The sequence below is a fragment of the Peromyscus californicus genome, unplaced genomic scaffold (genome assembly GCF_007827085.1).
Source record: "Peromyscus californicus insignis strain IS unplaced genomic scaffold, ASM782708v3 Scaffold_4__1_contigs__length_199733344, whole genome shotgun sequence".
NCBI classification, from domain to species: Eukaryota; Metazoa; Chordata; class Mammalia; order Rodentia; family Cricetidae; genus Peromyscus; species Peromyscus californicus.
The window spans coordinates 61,850,648-61,870,248 of record NW_026294562.1 but is presented as its reverse complement, the minus strand read 5'-3'; the positions used below and the strand labels follow the sequence as shown (position 1 = coordinate 61,870,248).

The following is a 19,601-nucleotide window of genomic DNA, read 5'->3' as shown; positions in this document are numbered from 1 at the left end:
AGCATGACCGAAGAGCTGCCCAATTCTAGGGCAAGACCCCAAGAGTCTTCAGGGCTGTGGTAGCCCAGCTGGAGGCCAGCCCTAGAAGCTCTGACCTAACCTACCTTTGGTGACAAAGGATATAAGTGAATTTCCATCTGATGACTAGAAGCCATCCCCCACCCACCATACACACACCAGAACTGTGTCTTCCTTCCCACAGCAGCCTTTGTTGAGGTGAATTACAACATGACTGTGTCCTGCTGAAGATGCAGGGCACAGTTGCTGACTGGGCTCCCTTGCAGAAGTGGCTCTCCAGCAAGGGGTGGGGAAGGACAAACAAAAGGACAAAAGGAAAACACCCCCATGCCCTGGAGTAGTACCAGCAGAGCCTCCCCAGAAACCGAGGATCTAGTACCCCACTACACTCAAGGCAGAAGAGTTCATCCCCAAACCCACAGGGCCTCAACCAGCTCATGGCCCTGCTTCCCCTCAGACGCTACTGATGCTTGGTCCTTCTTCCAGTCGCTGCAGGTTTCCCTCCCTCTGGGTACCCTCCAGAATCCCTCTCCCCATAAGGTGAACCGTATGCCTCAGTCACTGCAAAGCAAGTGGTGGAGTCGGCCTCGGCTTCCATGACCCACTTCCAGCAAAGGACTGGGAGCTTGCGTGAAGATGCTTGTGCAGAGGGGTCCTCCTTAAAATCTGGCACTCTAACCCTGACCAGAATCTGAGGGCAGTTTCCACAGCCTCATAAACTGCCCCAGACTTCTGAACTGTCCACTCCAAGTTTCCAATCAGCTGTAACACCCCAGCCAACCAAGAGATCCAGAAACAGAAACCTGGCAGAGGCAGCTGAGAACACAGCTCTGGAGACCCTTCTGGGAGGCTTTGGCCCTGGATTACCTCTTCTCCCCTAGGTCTGCAAGACTACTTGTTCAGCTGAGGAAGAAAATGTCCACTATGCTACACCCTCACCAGCCCTAGGCAAGCTCAAGAATTGGGGGGTCAGACGGTTTTTCACACGAAGAAGATGCAGCTTGGAGAGTAACACAGGCCCCAACCCCTGGACAAACCCCTGACTTGAGTTCCTCTCACTGGCAAGGGTGGGGTCACTGAGCTACAGGTGGAGACCTGGCCTGGGATCCATCAAGCCAGAGATGGATACCTCCTCACTTAGCATCTCGTGGTCAGCTCAGCAGACACAGTAAAGGGAGGTGCTAGTAGGGGGTGGTCCTCAGAGTTGAGTTCCAGGCAGGAATGAGGAGCATCCCTGCACAACACCAAGCAAAAGACTTAGGATAAGTAAAACAGAGCCCCACCACACACATATGTTCTACACATTAAAACATGGCCTCATCTACATGGTGAGTTCCGGGCCAACCAGGGCTACACAGTGAGATGTTGTCTCAAATTTTAAAAAAGTGGTGAGTTAATGCAGTACCTGTCACATGCTTGGGCAGATGACATGGACATTAGTTTCTGGAGACCTACTCCATGTCACCTAGTGCTACTAGAGCTCACTCGTGGGCAAAGTGGCAGAGAGCCCTCATGCTTTCCACTTTCCAGGTTCCTACCTAGAGTACCAGAGCACACTGCACTCTGGATCAGGACTCCTGGGATGGGCCTGAAATCAATGTGGAGAGCCTGCAGCTGTTCTCAACAGGCCTCAGCTGAGAGCCGACAAAATTTAGGGAGAAAAGTCAAGGCAGCAGGCAGATATTCAGGCCATACAAAGGGCCTTGGCACCCTCAAGGTTGGGATAGGGAAACCACCTTGAACTGGTGGGTCTTAAGCGTTGAACTGCGTGAGTAGTATCATCTGTAGTGACAGGTGGCACTAGGTGGCACAGGGTAGGTCTCCAACAACTAGTCATAGCAAGTATAGACAGCCTAAGCACTGAACTAGGTGCCTCGGAGCCCCAGGGACAGATAATGAGAATCCACATCTAAACCCGTGGATTCTTGTTGGATTCCTCAATAGTATGCCTATATTGAGAGACAAAGCAGGTTAGACTGCAGGTCAGCTTCTCCCACCTCACAACCCAAGCAGAAGGTAAACAGCATTCAAAGATTTTTTTTTTTTGAGAGGGGAGCTCATGCTGATCAAAGAGGTGGGCCCTTGACTAACTGTTTTCCATCCCTAGAGTGTACTTACCCAGGGGTGACTGCAGGTGGGATGACCAGAATGGCCAGCAGCCTGGCCTGGTGCAGCGCCTCAGCCAAGTGAGTAAGCATGTGGATGAGCCTCTGCAAGAACCAAAAATCAAGGTTAGCGCAGAGTACTGTGGGGCTCCCTGGCACCCAGTGCTCCAAGAACATAGCAGACCAAGTCCAGCCTTAGGACTGTTGCAGAACTACAAGTCCCTTCACAGGGTTTCCCATACCACCCTTCAATGAGAACCCATGAAGGGGACTGAGGAAAAGGAGACTCTATACCCCAGTTGAGTCCGCCTTTCCTCAGACTTGGGTATCCCCAGAGAAGGGGTGTTTGGGGGTCACTTAAGGGCCTAGAACACTGACCCAGAAGAATCCTGGTCACCTTCAGACTAAGGAACACCACAAAATACTTTGAGCAACATACCAGGTAGGTGCCCTTGGGAAGGAAGATGGGGTAGGACACCTGGAGTAAATACCAGAAGAACAGGAGGCAAGAGATGGGGGAACCAGAGAAGAAAGTGGAGGAGGCAGCTGGTGGTGTACCTTAAGGACAAATGTCAGCTTCTCTCCACACACGGCCTGGGAGCCCAGTCCTTACCCCTCTAATGGACTGCCTGTGACATGTTCAACACCAGCTGCTTCCCCGAAGGTAGCCATCTTAAAGGAGTTGGCCCAATGCAACTCAGGGAGATTCTACTGTTGCTGTGTAAAGGAGGTCTTCCTCTTGTACAGCTGGACCCTCAGGAACAGTTCCATTGGCAGACAGGTTGACAAGTTCTACACTTGCAGGGCCAAAGCTGAGTGCCCTACTGGCCACGAGATCTGCCCCTAGCACATCTCTGCAAATGGTCTAGAGTCCTCTCAGTGGCCAACTACTGGACAGCAATGGCTTCAGTCTCTCTGATGTGGCCCAAATTGATCTATAACTTTTCAACTTGAGTATCAGTGGTTCTAGTGTGACAACTCTAGCTATGAGGGGCTAAGGGCACTTAAATCCCAGTTGTCTGTCCTTCTTTGGGCTGATATACACTTTGCAGGTTGCAGATACAGAGTTTTGGGGCAGCCCATTCTCACACTTCTGTGACTTGTCACCTACCTGTGCACCACCTATGCAGGTGGACCAGGAGAATGCTATCCATGGAAGTACCAGAAACCCCACCAAAGAGGACCCTTCTGCCTGACTCTAGGACAAAAAGCAGAATGGTCTTTTTCAAGGATATACAAGATCTAAGGACTAAGAGGTGCCTAAGACTGCTCCAGGGGCTTTCAGAAGGCAAATATGAGTCTATCTCATCCCTCTCAAAGGCCCACACTACAGCCACTCTGAACGTAGGGACTCTATAAGAGTACCCCACAGAGTTCTAGTGAGACTGGCAGTAGTAGTGTCCCCATAAAGGATTTAGTCAACAGATGCTGCAGGCAGCCTGTCTCTGAGCCTGTGCCTAGTAATGGCCAATGCGTGTGATCAGAAGCCACAGAGCCCAGCTTTAGGGCTGGTACAATGGGATGAGACCAGTGAGGGGAAGCACAGAAAATAGGCACTTGGTTAGCAGTCTCTCTTCCACCTTACTGAGGGACTAGCATCTTCCAGAGACAAGGTTACCACAGAGCTGACATACCCAAAAATCTACTGCTGCCTCCAATGGCCAGCACTTCCCCTGCCACTGTTGCCATCCACATTTTAGGGGAGATTACTACTATAAGACCCTCGGTGTTTACTGAGATGAGCCCTGAAAATGGAATTAACTCCTGATTAAAGCCAGACTGCTATCCATAGCACTACCTACTTTAGGGGCTCAAAGTGGTACTTCATGGAGATTATGGGTTTGGCTCCTTCCCTTAAGAAGAACCTTTGGTGGGGAACCTAAGAAGAGCAGGAAGCTAGGTAGGGCCTGCCCTCATAGGTACCTGAAATTAGGTAGCCCTGAAGGCTGCCTACATAGCCTCTTTTGTCATGACTAGCAGCTTCTGCCTAAGAGCAAATGACTGTGACAGATGGCAATCTGAAGAAAAGTCCCCAGAGATGAGTCACATAGTTCCTTGACATGTCCACTATGCTCTGGGAAAGCTGGGCAAGAGGCTGTCTCTTGAGACAGAGTCACAGGCCCTACCATCAACCTTGGATGAAGGGCAAGCACATATGTACCAAACATGCTGACTTAGCTCTTCAAATTCAAGATAGACATCTACAACAGTGAGAAGTAGGAAATGGCAACCAGAGCAGTAGTCTCCTTAAAATATTCCCATTGTGTCTTCCACAACCTGGTTCATCCTGGGGCAGTGTCCAAAGGAATCACAAACCAGATAGCTTTTGTTCCTCGGGAGCCTGGCCACTACCTATGTATGCCTCAGCCCCATTTCTGCTCTGCAAACAGCTCTCCACTGTTCCCTGAACACAAAGGCCCATGTCTGCTGCGCCTACTTCTACCTTTCCTACTGCAGACACTGAGACTCCCACTCCTAGACCTCCCTATCTAATATTAATGACCCATTGGGAGCCAAGACACGATGCAGCTGTGTCTCGCGCTGCCTACTTAATGTGCTAAAACACAAATGAATTACAGCAAATCTCTGATTAATAGATCTGTAGTCTCCAGAATTAAAAGAAGGGATGGCTACCAGCAGAGTCAGCTTTGGTGGGACCCTCTGCCCAGCAAGGACACAAAGCTGGGCCTGGAGATGCCACATGGCTGAGAGTCTGGGGCACCTAACCCTGACGTCAGAACTGGGGTCCTTCAGGGACACTGCAGGCAGATTTCCCATTAACTCAGGAACACACTTCTCCTACTGTGTTGTCCCCTGGGGTCTTTCATCAAGGGCAAGGCCTAGGCACATCTAGCTCTAGGCATACCTTCCCCTGGGCTCTAAGAATGGAGGGCCTGGACATCCCTTCATCAAATGACCTCTACATTCCCACACCTACAGTGCTTCATCTCAACCAGGACCTCTCTTGAGACCACAGGAGAGTTGTGTGGTGATGCTGCCTCCAAGTGGGCAGAGTTGAGACCTACAGTCTTCTGTATATAGCAAAGCCTCTAAGGGAGGAGCCCAGAACCTTGTGAGACAGTAAAGGACGAGAATGGCTTGGCCACTTCGGAGCTGTGGTTTAGAAAGCATAAGTGGAACTCCCTTATGCAGGAAGAGGAGGTGGAGCTGACTCCTCCACTGCCCAAACACCTGGTATGGGCTGCACAAACCTCTACTGAGGGTGTATACCTGGACAGCACCAGCCCTTTGCAGGGCAAAATGTTCTTGTGTCATCTTCTATAGGGCAGAACTCTCAATTTGGCAGAGCTAGAAAAGGTAGCTGTTTCAGGCTAGCCAAAGAGCCTGAGCTAAGGATCAAGGAGGGGTCATTCCTTAGTGTTGTGGTCAGCCTCAAGCTAAGTTGAAGCTGTTGGCACTTTCCACGATTCCCTCCTTTCCTGGTCTCACTGGCAAAGTATAGTAGGACCCTGTGAGTTTAAGATGTGTTGTCTACTGGCTGGTGCTATGGTAGCAAGGAGACGTGAGGGCCTTCTGCAGCCTCTTCCCAGTAAACTACTCCCATGCTCTTGGACATTCTGTCCCCAGTAGACACTGGGACCATCACACCCCAGGTCTTGGCCACACTCAGTCAGCCTCTTTTCAATGTCCCTGGGAGTCTCCTTTGTGCTCAGTGAGGAAATCTCTACTTGGGTTCAAGCTGAACATCTCTTAGCATAGACCTGGCCACCCTTCTCTCACTGAGTCCTCTTGGGTGAGGATTCCCCATTTCCTTTAGCCATTCAAGAGGGGCCTCCAAACTAGCACAGTAATGTGGTCAGGACAAGCTGCCTGCCCCATGGCTATTCCTGGCTTCTCTGAGTAGGCCTCAACCTTTCGCAGGGTCCCATCCCCAACCCAGAGCCCAGAGGCTAAGGAAGGAAGGCCCTCCCAGGCAGATTCCCTCTCCCTTAGTCCTTCCTCTGGCTCCTCCAAACATAGGGGGCAGAAAGAGAACTAAGCAGCTGCCCACATTCCCACTCACACATGTTTCTGGCTCAGCAACTGGCTCCAGACCTCCACGACAAAACCGTCAAAATGCTGGTTCTGAAAGAAATGGGCAGGTGAGGAGAAATGGGAATCTAGGAGGATTAAGGGTAGACAGAAAAGATGCCACTGGCTCTGCCCACCTGGCAAAGTAGCCCAATCACTTACTCATAAGCCAAGACCTAAGTCTGCACTACGCACTCATTAGTTCCTCTGAAGCAGGCAGCATGGGGAGGAGGTACCCCACAGCAGTCAGAAGGGCAGAGGTGCTCAATGGCCCACACTTCTCCACCCCTGCAGTAGCCCAGGCATACTGATGGCCAGCAGGGATGGGCCCTCCCCAGGGAGAGTTATGGGGTTTTAGCCAAAGGAAGCTTTCCAGCCCTAGAGACAAAAACTATCCTACCTTTGGGACTCCCAAAGCTATGAGCAAGAGGTGGTGCAGCCTGAGTGGGGCTTATGCTATCCACCCTGGAAGACACAGGTTGGACAAGAAGATACCCATGAAAAAAGTCAGGCAAGAGGAGTCAAGTCATACCACCTACAATCTCAGCCCTGGAGGTAGAGGCTGGTGGATCAGAAGTTCAAGGCCAGCCTCAGCTACATAGTGAATTCGAACGTCAGTCTGGGCTATATGAGATACTGTCCCAAAAAATTTAAATAAAAAAAGGCCACTAAAATAATTTAGCAGGTAAGGGCGCTTTCTGCCAGCACTGAAAACTTGAGTTTGATCCCTGGAATTCACATGTTAGGAAAGAAAAACTCCAAAGCTGTCCTCTGCCCTCTACAAATGCCTTGTGCCATTTACCCTCTACACATGCGCACACAAAAATAAATAATTACGTTAAAAAAAAAAAAAAAAGAGGAGCCGGGCAGTGGTGGCACAGGCCTTTAGGCCTTTAATGCTGTACTCAGGAAGCAGAGGTAGGCAGATCTCTGTGAGTTCGAGGCCAGCCTGGTCTACAGAGTGAGTTCCAGGATAGCTAGGACTGTTACACAGAGAAACTCTGTTGAAAAAAACAAAAATAAAAACCAAACAAAAAAACAAAAAAAGAAACAAAGAAAGAGGAGTTGGTGGGGGGGTGGAGTGGGGTGAGGGGGGTGAGGAGGGTGTACCCTTTGGGAACCTCAGCCAGAGAGGGAAGCAAGACAAATGGAGAGTCGAGAGTCGGAGGTATAGGCTGTCTGGGGAAGTGGGGCCTGGTGGCCCATGCTCCAAGCCTTATATGAGCTGGAAGGTCCCGAGGTGCACACAGGTCTCACCTTGGCCACCTGTACCATAGTCTTGCTGAGTTCTTCTATTTCATCCTCACTGTCTAAGACATTCCGGAAATCATCGTAAGTCCAGTCTTCAAAGAGAAGCCGAGGCACTGGTAGCAGGAGAGAACACACCGAAAGACTGTGGCCAGGAAACACTGAACTACCCTCTGCTGCTTGCTGTCTGCAAAGAAGTGTCCCCTTGGCTCCCAGACCAGTCAGACCAGTGACAAGCAGGGAGGCCATCCAAGGCAATCATGGATCTATGCAGTGCAGATACCCTATACCCACACAGCCTGGCTGAAGGAAGGAGGGGACAAGGAGATGCTATATCACACACATATCACATACACTGAGGGCTCTACCTTCCAGGAAACCGGCTGGGCCAGACCCCAGTTCATCTGGATCCTTGCTGCTGCTGCTACCCTGTCTTCCTCCATCTGACCTGCTGACTTCCACTCCTGTACTACAGGAGTGGAATGAGGCAGGTCCCCTCCTGTCATTGCTTCTGAGCCTCCAGTAGTTCCCCTAAGCCTGAGCCCCATAGGATTCCTCTGCGGCTCCCAGGTTCGTGCTGTTCTTTGGGAAAAATTTCCTTCCCATACCAGCTGTGAGCTTCAGAGGCATAGGAAAGGTAGGGACAATGTCACCCTCAGGCAGGCCCAGGCTATGGTCTGGCTCCAGGAAACTCTGTAACACTTGCTAGACAGGAAAAAAAGAAGGAAGAGAGGGCACTATGCAGGAAAGTTACCAGCCAAGGAGGGAGGTGCTTGTGTCGGTAGCCAAGCTCAGCTGACTACTCAGAGCATTTAGCAGAGAGATTTACCTTCAAGTAGCATAGCCTAGATTGGAAGGAATATGAAAGGACCTAGGTCTATCCTCGGGGAGGTTGTGCCATCTACATGGTATGGCTGAGGCTGCGCTCCTGACCGTGCCCAGGACTGCTGCACTCACCTACTCGCAGGCCTTTGGCATGCTTCTTGACAGCTCGCATCCACCCTGTTAGAGATAAAAGGGACAGTCAGTATACGGCATACGTCTGGTCCAAAGATTCAGACCATTACTCACTCCTCTCCTAGCCCAGGGGCAACCTTACAGTCACTCCTATCCTCTATCTCCTCTATTCCACTGCCTCTTCCTGCCCCGAGTCCCTTCTTCCCATCATCTTTCCCAGGTCTTCATAGCATCAGGGAAAACCATCCCTGGTCTCAGAACTCCAAAACCAGCTAACCCTCTCCTGTCAGTTCTGTCAGAGGCCAAACGTGGTTCAGCTGTGTCGATCAGGCCCCTTCCAACAGCATGTGTCAGCAGTGAACTGTCCTTCTCTAGCCTGTCTTCCCCTTTAGACACCAAATGCAGAGCACTAAGGAAGAGACAGAAAAGGGGGAGCCAACACTTCACTGCCCAGCCGCACAAGTCACCTCAGGGCCTGCTTTCCTTACGCTCACATGCAGCCCTGACTTTCAAGAGAAGGAACAACGAACAGCTCCCAGGACTAGAGTGAGAAAGGAAAGGAGAGGGCACAAATTCCCAGTGCTCCTCAATCTGTCATCTCCTGGACAATCTCTCACCTCCCATAGCTGACCACACAGAGGACCTCACAGTGGTGACCACCTCAGGAACTATCTTTACTTGGCAGACCATGCCTCACACTCTGCATACCAGGCTTCACTCTGGGCCCAGCCATGTGGTGTGAGACAGCAAACCACGTGTCTATCACACTCACACCCAGTTATATACCTAGTCACACTTGGCATCTCTCACGATCACACTCCTATAATCACATCCAGAGTCATACACAGATAGGCCTTGAACTTGTAATTCTCCTGAGTAGCAGGGATTACAGGCCCATAATAATAGTCACAACCAATATATTCACACACATTTACACTAATACTCACTAGTCATAATGCATAACCTAGCTGGGTGTGGTGGCCTTTAATCTGAGCACTTTGGAGGCAGAGGCAGGTGGATCTCTGTGATTTTAAGGCCAGCCTAGAGTTCCAGGGCAGCCAGAGATACAGAGTGAAACCCTGTCTCAAAAACAGAACAAACAAACAAAAAAAAAGTACATAGCCAGAGTCACATACGCTCAGATACATACACCCACACACACTACACTTTTATACTCACACAGACACATGTGCACACTATCATACTCTTCTTAGCCCTCAGAGCAAGCACAGATAAAAAGGAAGTGGAAAAACCTTGGTCCACATCATGGAGGCCCGTGATTTCAAACATCTCACGACCACGTCTCTTCAGCTGCAGCCAGACTGGTGAGATCTGTGTGAACTTGCTCCCAAACACCTTGGCAACATCATAGCCATGGCTGTTCCACTGGCAGAGGAAGGAGAGAGGAGCCAGAGAACAGGTGAATACATACCTGCATTGCCACGCTGCTGTCACTTGATGCTTTGGACATGCCCAGGACAGCTGTCAGTATCTGCAGTGCTGGACTTGAGCTGCCATCAGTCCCTTGCCTGGGCTTCCCTCTCCCACGCTGCAAAACTACTGAGACTGTAACCCCCTGCTTGGGATCTGGGCCGATGTCCCTTCACCAGGGCTCTACAAGCCCCCACCCTGAGCTAGACAGCCCTAGAGTCCCCCTCTACACTCAGGAAGAAGTGATGGGGGGTCACCTGAAGCCACAAGGAGCAAGCCCCAAGAAAACCCTGGTACCCTTCCCTCTGACATCTTCATGCTAGCACCTCTCCTACAGTCTCACAGCAGCAGCAACTGGGAGAAAACAAGAGCCAGGAGCACAGCCCTGTTCTGCACCACAGAACCCTGACTTACTGGAGTGACATAGCCCAGGACCTCTCCAGCAAAGTTTCTCTCCCGAGCCCTTGCTGAGCAGTAGCTACGATGTTCAAGGACCACATCCTCAGCTTTGATGTCCGTCACCACCAGACCCCGATCTTGGACAGGTTTATCTGAAAACTGAGTCTGAAACAAAAGGGAGAGGAGAAAGCTGTCTGACATCTGTTCTCTGCATGGAAAGTGGCATTAGAAGCAGCAGTGGCAGCAGCAAGTCTGTTCTGTTCAGCCACAGACCATGTCTTTGGATTAACATGGCATTGCTCATCTGAAGACCTTGTAGGTAGAGGAATAAGGCTACAGTAGATGACTTATTTCAGAAGGGCTCTAGCACTCAGTGAGCACAGTAGCATTTGCCAAGGGCTATTCAACCCTTAATTCGAGCTGCAGATCTGGCAGCAGGCTATAGTGGCTCCTTCTACATATGAAGATTGACATTTAGCACTCAGACCACTGGGCACCTAGGCACCCTAGGTCTATACACTGAGGACGTGTCAAGCATATGCTATCCCACTGGCCAAGCCCTATCTGAGTCTCCCAACCTGGATGCCTGCCTCTATCCCACTTCTGCTCCTAGAAGTCTTCCATCAGGTTCTCAACTTGCTAGTTCTGTCCACACTTTGGGGGCTCATCGAAGCCTTCCCTGATAGTGCTTGACTCCCTGGTCTTCCTGTGAGAGACAGTGTCTTAGGGTTTCTATTGCTGTGATGAAACCCATGTCAGAACAGGAACTCAAACACGGCAGGAACCTGGAGGCAGGAGCTGATGCAGAGACCATGGAAGGGTGCTGCTTACTAGCTTGCTTGTCATGGCTCAGCCAGCTTTATTATAGAACCCAGGACCACCAGCCCAGGGATGGCACTACCCATAATGGGCTGGACCCTCCCCCATCAATCACTAATTAAGAAAATGCCTTACAGGCTTACTTACAACCTGATCTTTGGGAGGCATTCTCTTAATTGAGGTTCCCTCCTTTCAGATGACTTTAGCGCATGTCAAGCTGACATAAAACCATCTAGCACAGATAGAGAAGCCCAGTGGTTCTCTGCCCCAAGGCGTAGAGCATCTATCAGTCCAGGCCTGGGTCATAGCTATGGTCCTGTGTCAGCAGCCTGGCCAGTAGCACAGGGACTATCGGGGCTAAGGAGTGAGCTGGATGGGGGACCACCCTTGGGTTTGCAATCCCTAGGAATGTTCCAAAAGAACAGCACAAGGACCATGATGGAAACACAGTTTGGGGCTGCAAAGATGAGAGAATTCAACAACCATGGGACAGTGAAAGCAGACAGAAGATGGAATTATCACAGGATACAGAATCTGAGTGGAGAAGATAATGATACCAAAGAGTCTGTTGCCTCCAGTTCCAGAGGCTGTAAACTCACAGTCTCAGCAAGATTCATCCCCAAAGTCACACAGGCCACCTATTGGCACACTACCAGCTTGTCAGAAAGCTGTTTATGTAGCCAGGAGCTAAGACTCTCCTATGTCCTGATTCACAAAGGTCCCAGCCAGGTAGGACAGGTTATCTCTTAGCCACTGTGGTCACCTCAAGTTCCCTACCTTTTCCAGCAGTGTCTTTGAGGCAGCTTTTTTAGCATCTGACTTTGACAGGGTGGTGTGAACGGAACCACAGGCTAGAGCAAGCCAGAGAACATGAAGAAGTGGCCACATGGTGGGTGTGTCACAGCAGGAACCAACCTCTAGGTCCAGGGGGCTGCAAAAAGAAAGGAGTACATGAAGGCAGATGACTAGCACAGGGATATGGCATGAACTAGACAAGTATACTTATTTTAATAGGGCTTAAGTCCTCAGGGCCCTTAGGCCAGTCCTGGTTACTGAAGTTAAGTCACTAGAACATCTAGATTTCCCTGCCCAGATCACCAGGTCCCTTCAGAAAACAGCTGTCCAAAGCTGTCTTCCCAACCACAAACAGCCACCCAACTAGGAAAACTGACTCCCACATTCCCCTCAAATCTAAAGAAATCTCAGCAGCAATGGGGCTGAAGTGTGAAATAATGAAGCCATAGAAAGTACTAGAACAACCAAAAAAAAAAAAAAAAGGTACTAGAACAAACCATGGACAACTACTTATGTAATCCCAGGGTAGAGAAGCCTTTTCCAAGTATATCAATAATGAGAAACAATACAAAAGAAAGTATCATCAGAGTTTAATATTGTAAAATGTGTAACTTTGAGGGCTGGAGAAATGGTTCAGCAGTTAAGAGCACTGACTTCTTATCCAGAGGACCCAGGTTCAATTCCAAGCACCCACATGGCAGCTCACAATTGTCTGTAACTCTAGTTCCAGGGGATCCAACACCTTTACACAGACATACATGCAGGCAAAACACCAATGCACATGAAATAAAAATAAAGTTTTAAAAATGTGTAACTTTCAAAGCTGGGCACCGTGTTAAGTGTCTATAGTGTTAGCTACTGGGGAGGCTGACACAAAAAGCTTGCTTGAGCCCAAGGAGTTCATGGCTAGCTTGAGCAACATAGCAACCTGTCTCAAAATTTTAAAAAAGTTAAGTAAAACTTTCATTTAGAAAACAAAAAGCAAATTTAAAGACAGGTTAGTCAGAAAAACTTATTTGGGACACATGTGACAAATTTCTACCCATAACTATCCATAATATTCAAAGAAAAAATATTTTTTTTCCAGACAGGGTTTCTCTTTTTTCTTTATTTTTTATTTTATTATTTTTTTTCAGCACAGACAGGATTTCTCTGTGTAGCCCTGGCTGGTCTGGAACTCACTCTGTAGACCAGGCTGGCTTTGAACTAGAGATCCGCCTGCCTCTGCCTCCTGAGTGCTGGGATTAAAGGCATGCACCACCACCAGCCAAAGAAATATTACAAATAAAAAAGCCAGGTGTGGTGACACATGTCTGTAACCCAGAACTTGGAGAGGTAGAGGCAGGAGGATCAGGAGTTCAAGGCCAGGTATGGATGTGGAAGCCAGCCTGCTACCTGAAACTCTGTCTCAAAAATAAACAAGCAAACAAATAAACCAAAAAGACATCCCAGTAAACAATGCCCTACTAAAAATCCAAGAACAAATTTCAAATACAGAATTACTTAGAACCCCAGAAATGAAAGAAACAGACACAGATGAAACAGAAGATGGGTCTCCACTCAGTATGTGAGGGGTTACAAAGAGTGCTTCCTGGGAAAACAACTCTTGGGCTAAGTGGGAATTTCAGCTGGGAAAGGCCTTTGAAGGACAATGTGGCCATAAATACTACACTGTCCACCATACACTTCCTTCCTTTTACAAGTTCCACTTCAAGGATGTCCTCCACACAGGAACAAAGCTTAGGGACCCAGCACTTCTGATACTGGAACACAAACAAGCATGGAGGTGCCTATGACGGTGATCAATGCAAAAACACCAAGAAACTGCATTTCTGCAACACAGTCTGTTGTCATTTGCTTGAGACAGGATCTTGCTAGGAACATTCCAGCTAGTCTCCAACTCAAGATCATCCCGCTTCAGCCTCCAAAGTGGCAGGACTACAGGCATATACCATCATCCTAGCACAACAGTCTTGTTTTCATGTGCATATGCTCACATAAGAAGGTATGTAAGGAGCAAAACTAGAAGCTGATAGGGAACTACTGGTCATTTCCTGTTACTGAATTTTCATTAGTTTTAGGTCCTAGAAAATTTTGTATAAACATGGCCCATCTGGGCTGTCAATCCTTCATGGGACTTCATGAGAAAGTGTGCAGAAGTATATCCATCCAGTTGCATGTCTCTGGCAACACACAGCTTACTAGACCAAGTGAAAGGGAGGGTTCTGTGGAGACTGACCCAGCCCCACTGCCCAACAGGTGAGCATACAGCTTTCCTGTGTGGTCACGAGCACCTAAGGATGCCAGAACCTAGGCTGAAAAGCTCCAGAAAAGGTAGTCAGGCAGGATATGAGCCATTAATAGTACCTTAGGTAGGCCCACCCCAGTGCCTGCCTGCCCATCCCCAGGACCTCCTAGGCTGGCTGCTTATTTCCCTTCTGCTTCCCTTTGCATTCACTTTCCTGAGACTGCTCCTGTCGTGACCTGAGGAAAGCCAGGGTTGTGGCAGTAAGCCCCCAAGCTTTGGCACCCCCAGGATCCCAACCAACACACCTGTGTGGAACTATGACTAACACGTGGTCTTTGAGTAAGGCAAACCAGGAAGATTCCATAACTAAAAGACTGGCAGACCACTAGAAAACCTAGACGAGAGGCTCTGAGGACTTAGGAAAGAACTGTAGAGTATATAAAATAATATTGGATGTTGAAGCCTCTGGCAAAGGCATTAACTGCTCTAAAATCTGGCTGTTTAGAGGGGTAAGATCCATGACTCCCCCACCCTGTCTCCTACCCCACCAGTTTCTCCTCCGTGACAAAATGAGAATTAAGAGGAAATAACTTTCTGTATCTCACTTTACCCAGCTTCACTCTGTGGCTCACAGCCCCAGGGAATGGGAAGTCCTGACCACAGTATAGGCTTGAGACCAGTGGCCCAGAAAAACCCACAGCTTGCTTGGCCAATTTGAGACTGTAACTACCCTAGTTCCCAGGGATGTCTTTAGCCTCTGCACCTACATAAGCAAGGCTTCCCTCCCTTGGGTGAAGAACTGGGTCACAGAAGGAAAGAAATAAGAAACCAGAGGTAAGTAGTCCAGGACTGAGAGTATGTCCAGGTTCCCTGTGATCTTGAGTTGCTACTAATATCTGTTGTCTAGACTTGCAACTGGGCCATCATTCACCTAGTCAAAAGCCCCTCTGCCTACCACCTCCTTATCTCGACCTGTGACTTTATACCTACAGGAAGAAAGGATGAAAAGAAGCCTAGCCTGATGGCCCAGGCCTATAGCCCCACTACTTGGGACTTGAAGTACAAGAATCTGAAATGTAAGGCCTGTCTGTACTACAGACTTCTAAACCAGCCTAGATTTCTTATAAAGACCCTTTCTCAAGATAAAAAGAGGAAGAAAAGGGGGTTGGGAATGTAGTTCAGTAATCTGGCATTTTTCTAGGATGCACGAGGTCCTACAGTCAACCCCAAATACTCACTTGCCACAAATAAGGGAGATGAGATGTGCTGAAGAGATGGCTCAGCAACTCAAAGCATGCACTGTGCTTGCAGAGGACCTGAGTTAGGGTCCCAGCATCCATATCGGGTGCTCACAACCTCCTATTACCCCAGTTACAGGGGATCTGACCCTCCATTCTGACTTCTGTAAACATCTGTACTCACATACTCACACACAGACACAAACATCTATGTGTACTTAAAAAACAAAAAACTGCCGGGCGGTGGTGGCGCACGTCTTTAATCCCAGCACTCGGGAGGCAGAGCCAGGCGGATCTCTGTGAGTTCGAGGCCAGCCTGGGCTACCAAGTGAGTCCCAGGAAAGGCGCAAAGCTACACAGAGAAACCCTGTCTCGAAAAACCAAAAAAAAAACAAACAAACAAACAAACAAAAAAAACCTTTTTAAACAGGTGGGGACCTATCTGGACGGAGGAAGAAAATAGGTCCATTAGTTTGTGTCTGGCAGCAAGGCAGAACCAAAATCAACACAATACTATTACCGTGTACCTAACTGCTCATAAATGTGGGTCTCCAATTTTCTAAACTACCAGGGTGTGCATGGGTGAGGCATGTGTTAGGATATGAAGGGTGCCCAAGCTACTGCACCTTCCATGGCTCCCAATGCCCACAACTCTGATGACCATTAGGGCAAACCCTCCATCATGTTCTTCATATAGCAGACTCTTAGGGTCTCACAAGACTCCCACATCAAAATGTGTATTGTCCCCAAGCATTAATGACGATCTTTTGGGCAAAACACCCTGCATGTAGTATGGAATGTTATGAACTCGGCCTACTTGAGTTTTGGCTCCTGCTTTGTATCAAGCTAACAATGGAGAACATGCTATAGGTCCTGAAACTCTGGGGCTACAAATCCCATAGCACTGGAAGGACTGTCTTAGTGAAGCTGACAAAGAGTCACAACGAAGCTTTTAAATCTTCCTCAAGCCGACTCAAAGCAAGAAATGCCAGGTGCTTCCTACAAAGAAATGCATTTATGTGTGCAAATTATGTGTATATACCTGTTATGTGTGTGCAGAGTTAAAGAAGCTTATCAGAGTCAACCCTACTTTGTAATGCACTGTCAACTTCAGTTCTCTTTTAAGAACTAGCTTCTGGGGGTTGGAGAGAGGGATCAGCGGTTAAGAGCACTGGCTGCTTTTCCAGAGGACCTGGGTTTGATTCCCAGCACCTACATGGGTGCTTACAGCTCCAGTCCCACGGGATCCAATGCCCTCTTCTGGCCTCTTCGGGCACTGCATACACATACACATAGACTTACATGCAGGCAAAACCCACACACATATAAAAATAAAGGGGGTAGGGCTGGAGAGATGGTTCAGTGGTTAAGAACATTGGTTACTCTTCCAGAGCATCTGGGTTCAATTCCCAGCACCCACATGGCAGCTCACAACTGTTTGTAACTTCAATTCCAAGGGATCTGACATATCACACAGACATACATACTAGCAAAACACTAATACACATAAAATAAAAATAAATAAACCATTTTTTAAAATTAAGAAAAAAAGGACTAGCTTTAGACTGGGCATGGTGGGTCACATCTGTGATGCCAGCATTAGGAAGATGAATGCAGAAAGATTAAGAGTATAAGGTCTCAAGAAACAAAATACAAGGTCAGTTGTACCTATGTAGTTGAGTTCGAGGCCAGGTTGGGCTATGAGAGACTATCTCAACAACAACAACAACAACAACAAAAGATGGCCTTTGGCCCTCAGACTGATCTCTTCCTTTGGTATTGAAAGACTTGAGGGATGATGACTGATGTGCCCTGAGTATCTGTTACTACCACCACCTATTATTAGCTTTTTAGTACCAGGGATTGAACTCATGGCTCCACATATACTAGGCAAATACTGGGCCACACTTTCATCCTTCTGAGTTCTTTTAGTAAATTCACTACTCCTATAACAAGTATAATGGTCATTCTATATTTTCACTTTTGAGAACAAATTTTGGAGCGAACTATTCATATGAGGAGGTAGGCGAGTGTATGGTTGGAAATGAAGGTGACATAAGAAGCAGGATGATCACAACCCCAGGTGACATTTATTGACCATATGTTGCATGCCAAACCTAGTGAGTTACCCACAAGTTCTCTCCCCAGCTCAGGAGCCAGGCATCAGTGTTATTCCCACTCACAGATGAGGAGACCAATGCAGGGGGCAGCCCACCAAGCCTTGGGGCATGTGGTTACCACACCAGGACCAACTGCACGATGCAGTGTAAACACGACTGCTATCAGACGGCTCAAGTTCCAGCTCTGTCACGAGCACACTGTCTCCTGGCCTCCCTGGGCTCCAGTCTAGAGACCAGTGGAAAGTCCTCTGGGAAGTTTCCAACCGTGTTCAAGGTTTGAGGCTGTGCTGAGGGTAAGGCCTATCCTCCCACACCCAGCAAACCTGAAGGAACCCTCCTACCTCAGGCTTGGCCTGCCAGCTACCATTCTGCCACACTGAGCTCACGCCTCCACTGTGGCCCCACTAACTTGTTTGCACACTCACATCACCTTCCACTCGTGACTCCACAAGTTCTGCACACTAACTCACACCTCTTAAAGCCTCTGACTTCATGACCTTACTTACTGGCTCTTGTTCACGTTCCTTTACACATCACTCACCCATGCTTCTCTATACCCAACCACACTGACACATACACTTACACTCATCACTGCCGATGTTCACACACACACTTCCTGCTGCTTCTCCTCCTACCACCCCCCCTTTTTAGAGACAAGGTCTCATTATGTAGTCCTGCTGTCCTGAAACTCACTATGTAGACCAGGCTGGCTTAGATCTCACAGAGATCCACCTGCCTGCCTTTGCCTCCCAAGTGCTGGGATTAAAGTCATGTGCCATCACTTCCGGCTCGCTCGAGTCTACACAATGACTTGTGCGCTCTCATAGTCTCATATTACTATTTGCTCTGAAGCTCCCTCACATTAACACGCTTGCCCTCACACTTCTACACAAGAACGATGTCACATTCTCTTCCATACTTGCTCTCATCCTAACACTCTCTCACCCTTGCTCACACTAACACAGTTGCTCCTACCCTCACACTCATTCTCACCCCAATAAATTCATTCATCTTCACACTCGTTCTCATCTCACACATAGTCTCATACATACCCATTCTGGCCCTCACAACCCCTCTCACCCTCATATCAGCTCACTTTCTCACATACTCGTTTACTCTCACACTGACACACTTATTTTCTCACTGTCACATCTACTCATTCTCACACTAGCTCACACTCACCCTCACATTTGTTTATTCTCACACTAGCTCACATTCACCCTCACATCTGCTCATTGTCACACTAGCTCACACTCTCACATCTGTTTATCCTCACACTAGTTCATCCTCAAATTGACACATCGTTCTCACCCTCACACCCGCTCATTCTCACACTCCCTCACACTCACATTCGTATCTCCCATATTCGTTCCCATTCACGCGCTCTCCTTCCCGCTCACACTCTGCCCGTTCTGTCCGGGAGAGCCTCGCCGCCAAGAGCTCCGGCATCATGACGCGGAAGCAGAAGCAGTCCAAGAAGAAGCAGGCGTCGCCGCCGCTGCCGGGCTCACCTTCATGTCAGGAGACCGGCCAGACCCACCAAGCACGGCCGGAAGGCGATTCATCGGGCCGGAAGTCCCGCCCACAGACCGCCGCACGCTATCGCTGCGCCACGCCAGCTTCCTATATACCATGCGCTCGGCACGCTGGGATGAGGCGGGGCCAAGATGGCTGGTGGGCGGGGTTAGAGGTGGGGCCTCGTAGATGCGGGCCAGGCGGAGAAGCGCAGCTAGTAGGCCGGCACTTGACAGTTGGGTGGGGACAGTGCCGGGAGTGCGGACAGGGTTCTGCGAGGCCGTGGATCTGTTTCCGCTCGTGCAGCCTGTCTCCTGATTGCTCAGGGTCTGGTCTGCAGCAGAATCGTGGAGTCAGATCCCGAGATCCTCGCAGGGTTCCTGGTGGTGTTGCTGAGCCTCGCTTGCTCCGGGCTTGCTGGCTGACTAGCTTAGTGCCCGCGATGAAGTCTACATCACGTCCACATATGCGACCACCGAGGCGTCCAGCCTGAGGGTCTTGGGATCCCAGCCCTGCCAAGTCTGGGTAGCGCGAGTGACTGCGCGTGTGGTCAGTTCAATGGTCTCCCAGGTGTGTCAGGACCGACCCTATTTCATACACTATGTGTGCCAGGCCTTCCTTTGACCTTTCTTCGCATTACCCCTGCTGCCGCATTTCTGTCACCATCCTCAGGTCT

At 49.2% G+C, this 19,601-nt stretch overlaps 1 protein-coding gene across 1 annotated transcript in view; it reads right to left on the bottom strand.

Moving 5' to 3' along the window:
* Positions 1-19,048, bottom strand: part of Chid1 (chitinase domain containing 1) — a 37,420-nt gene extending 18,372 nt beyond the window's left edge. Inside the window, exons 1-9 of the mRNA XM_052714709.1 lie at positions 18,922-19,048; positions 11,787-11,940; positions 10,206-10,355; positions 9,614-9,746; positions 8,361-8,405; positions 7,413-7,519; positions 6,148-6,209; positions 4,782-4,784; positions 2,137-2,226 (exon numbers count right to left, since the gene is read on the bottom strand). Of these exons, the coding sequence (XP_052570669.1) occupies positions 2,137-2,226; positions 4,782-4,784; positions 6,148-6,209; positions 7,413-7,519; positions 8,361-8,405; positions 9,614-9,746; positions 10,206-10,355; positions 11,787-11,897 (701 nt within the window). The 5' untranslated portion in view covers positions 11,898-11,940; positions 18,922-19,048. The remainder of the gene's footprint in view (positions 1-2,136; positions 2,227-4,781; positions 4,785-6,147; positions 6,210-7,412; positions 7,520-8,360; positions 8,406-9,613; positions 9,747-10,205; positions 10,356-11,786; positions 11,941-18,921) is intronic.
* Positions 19,049-19,601: the final 553 nt, after the last annotated feature.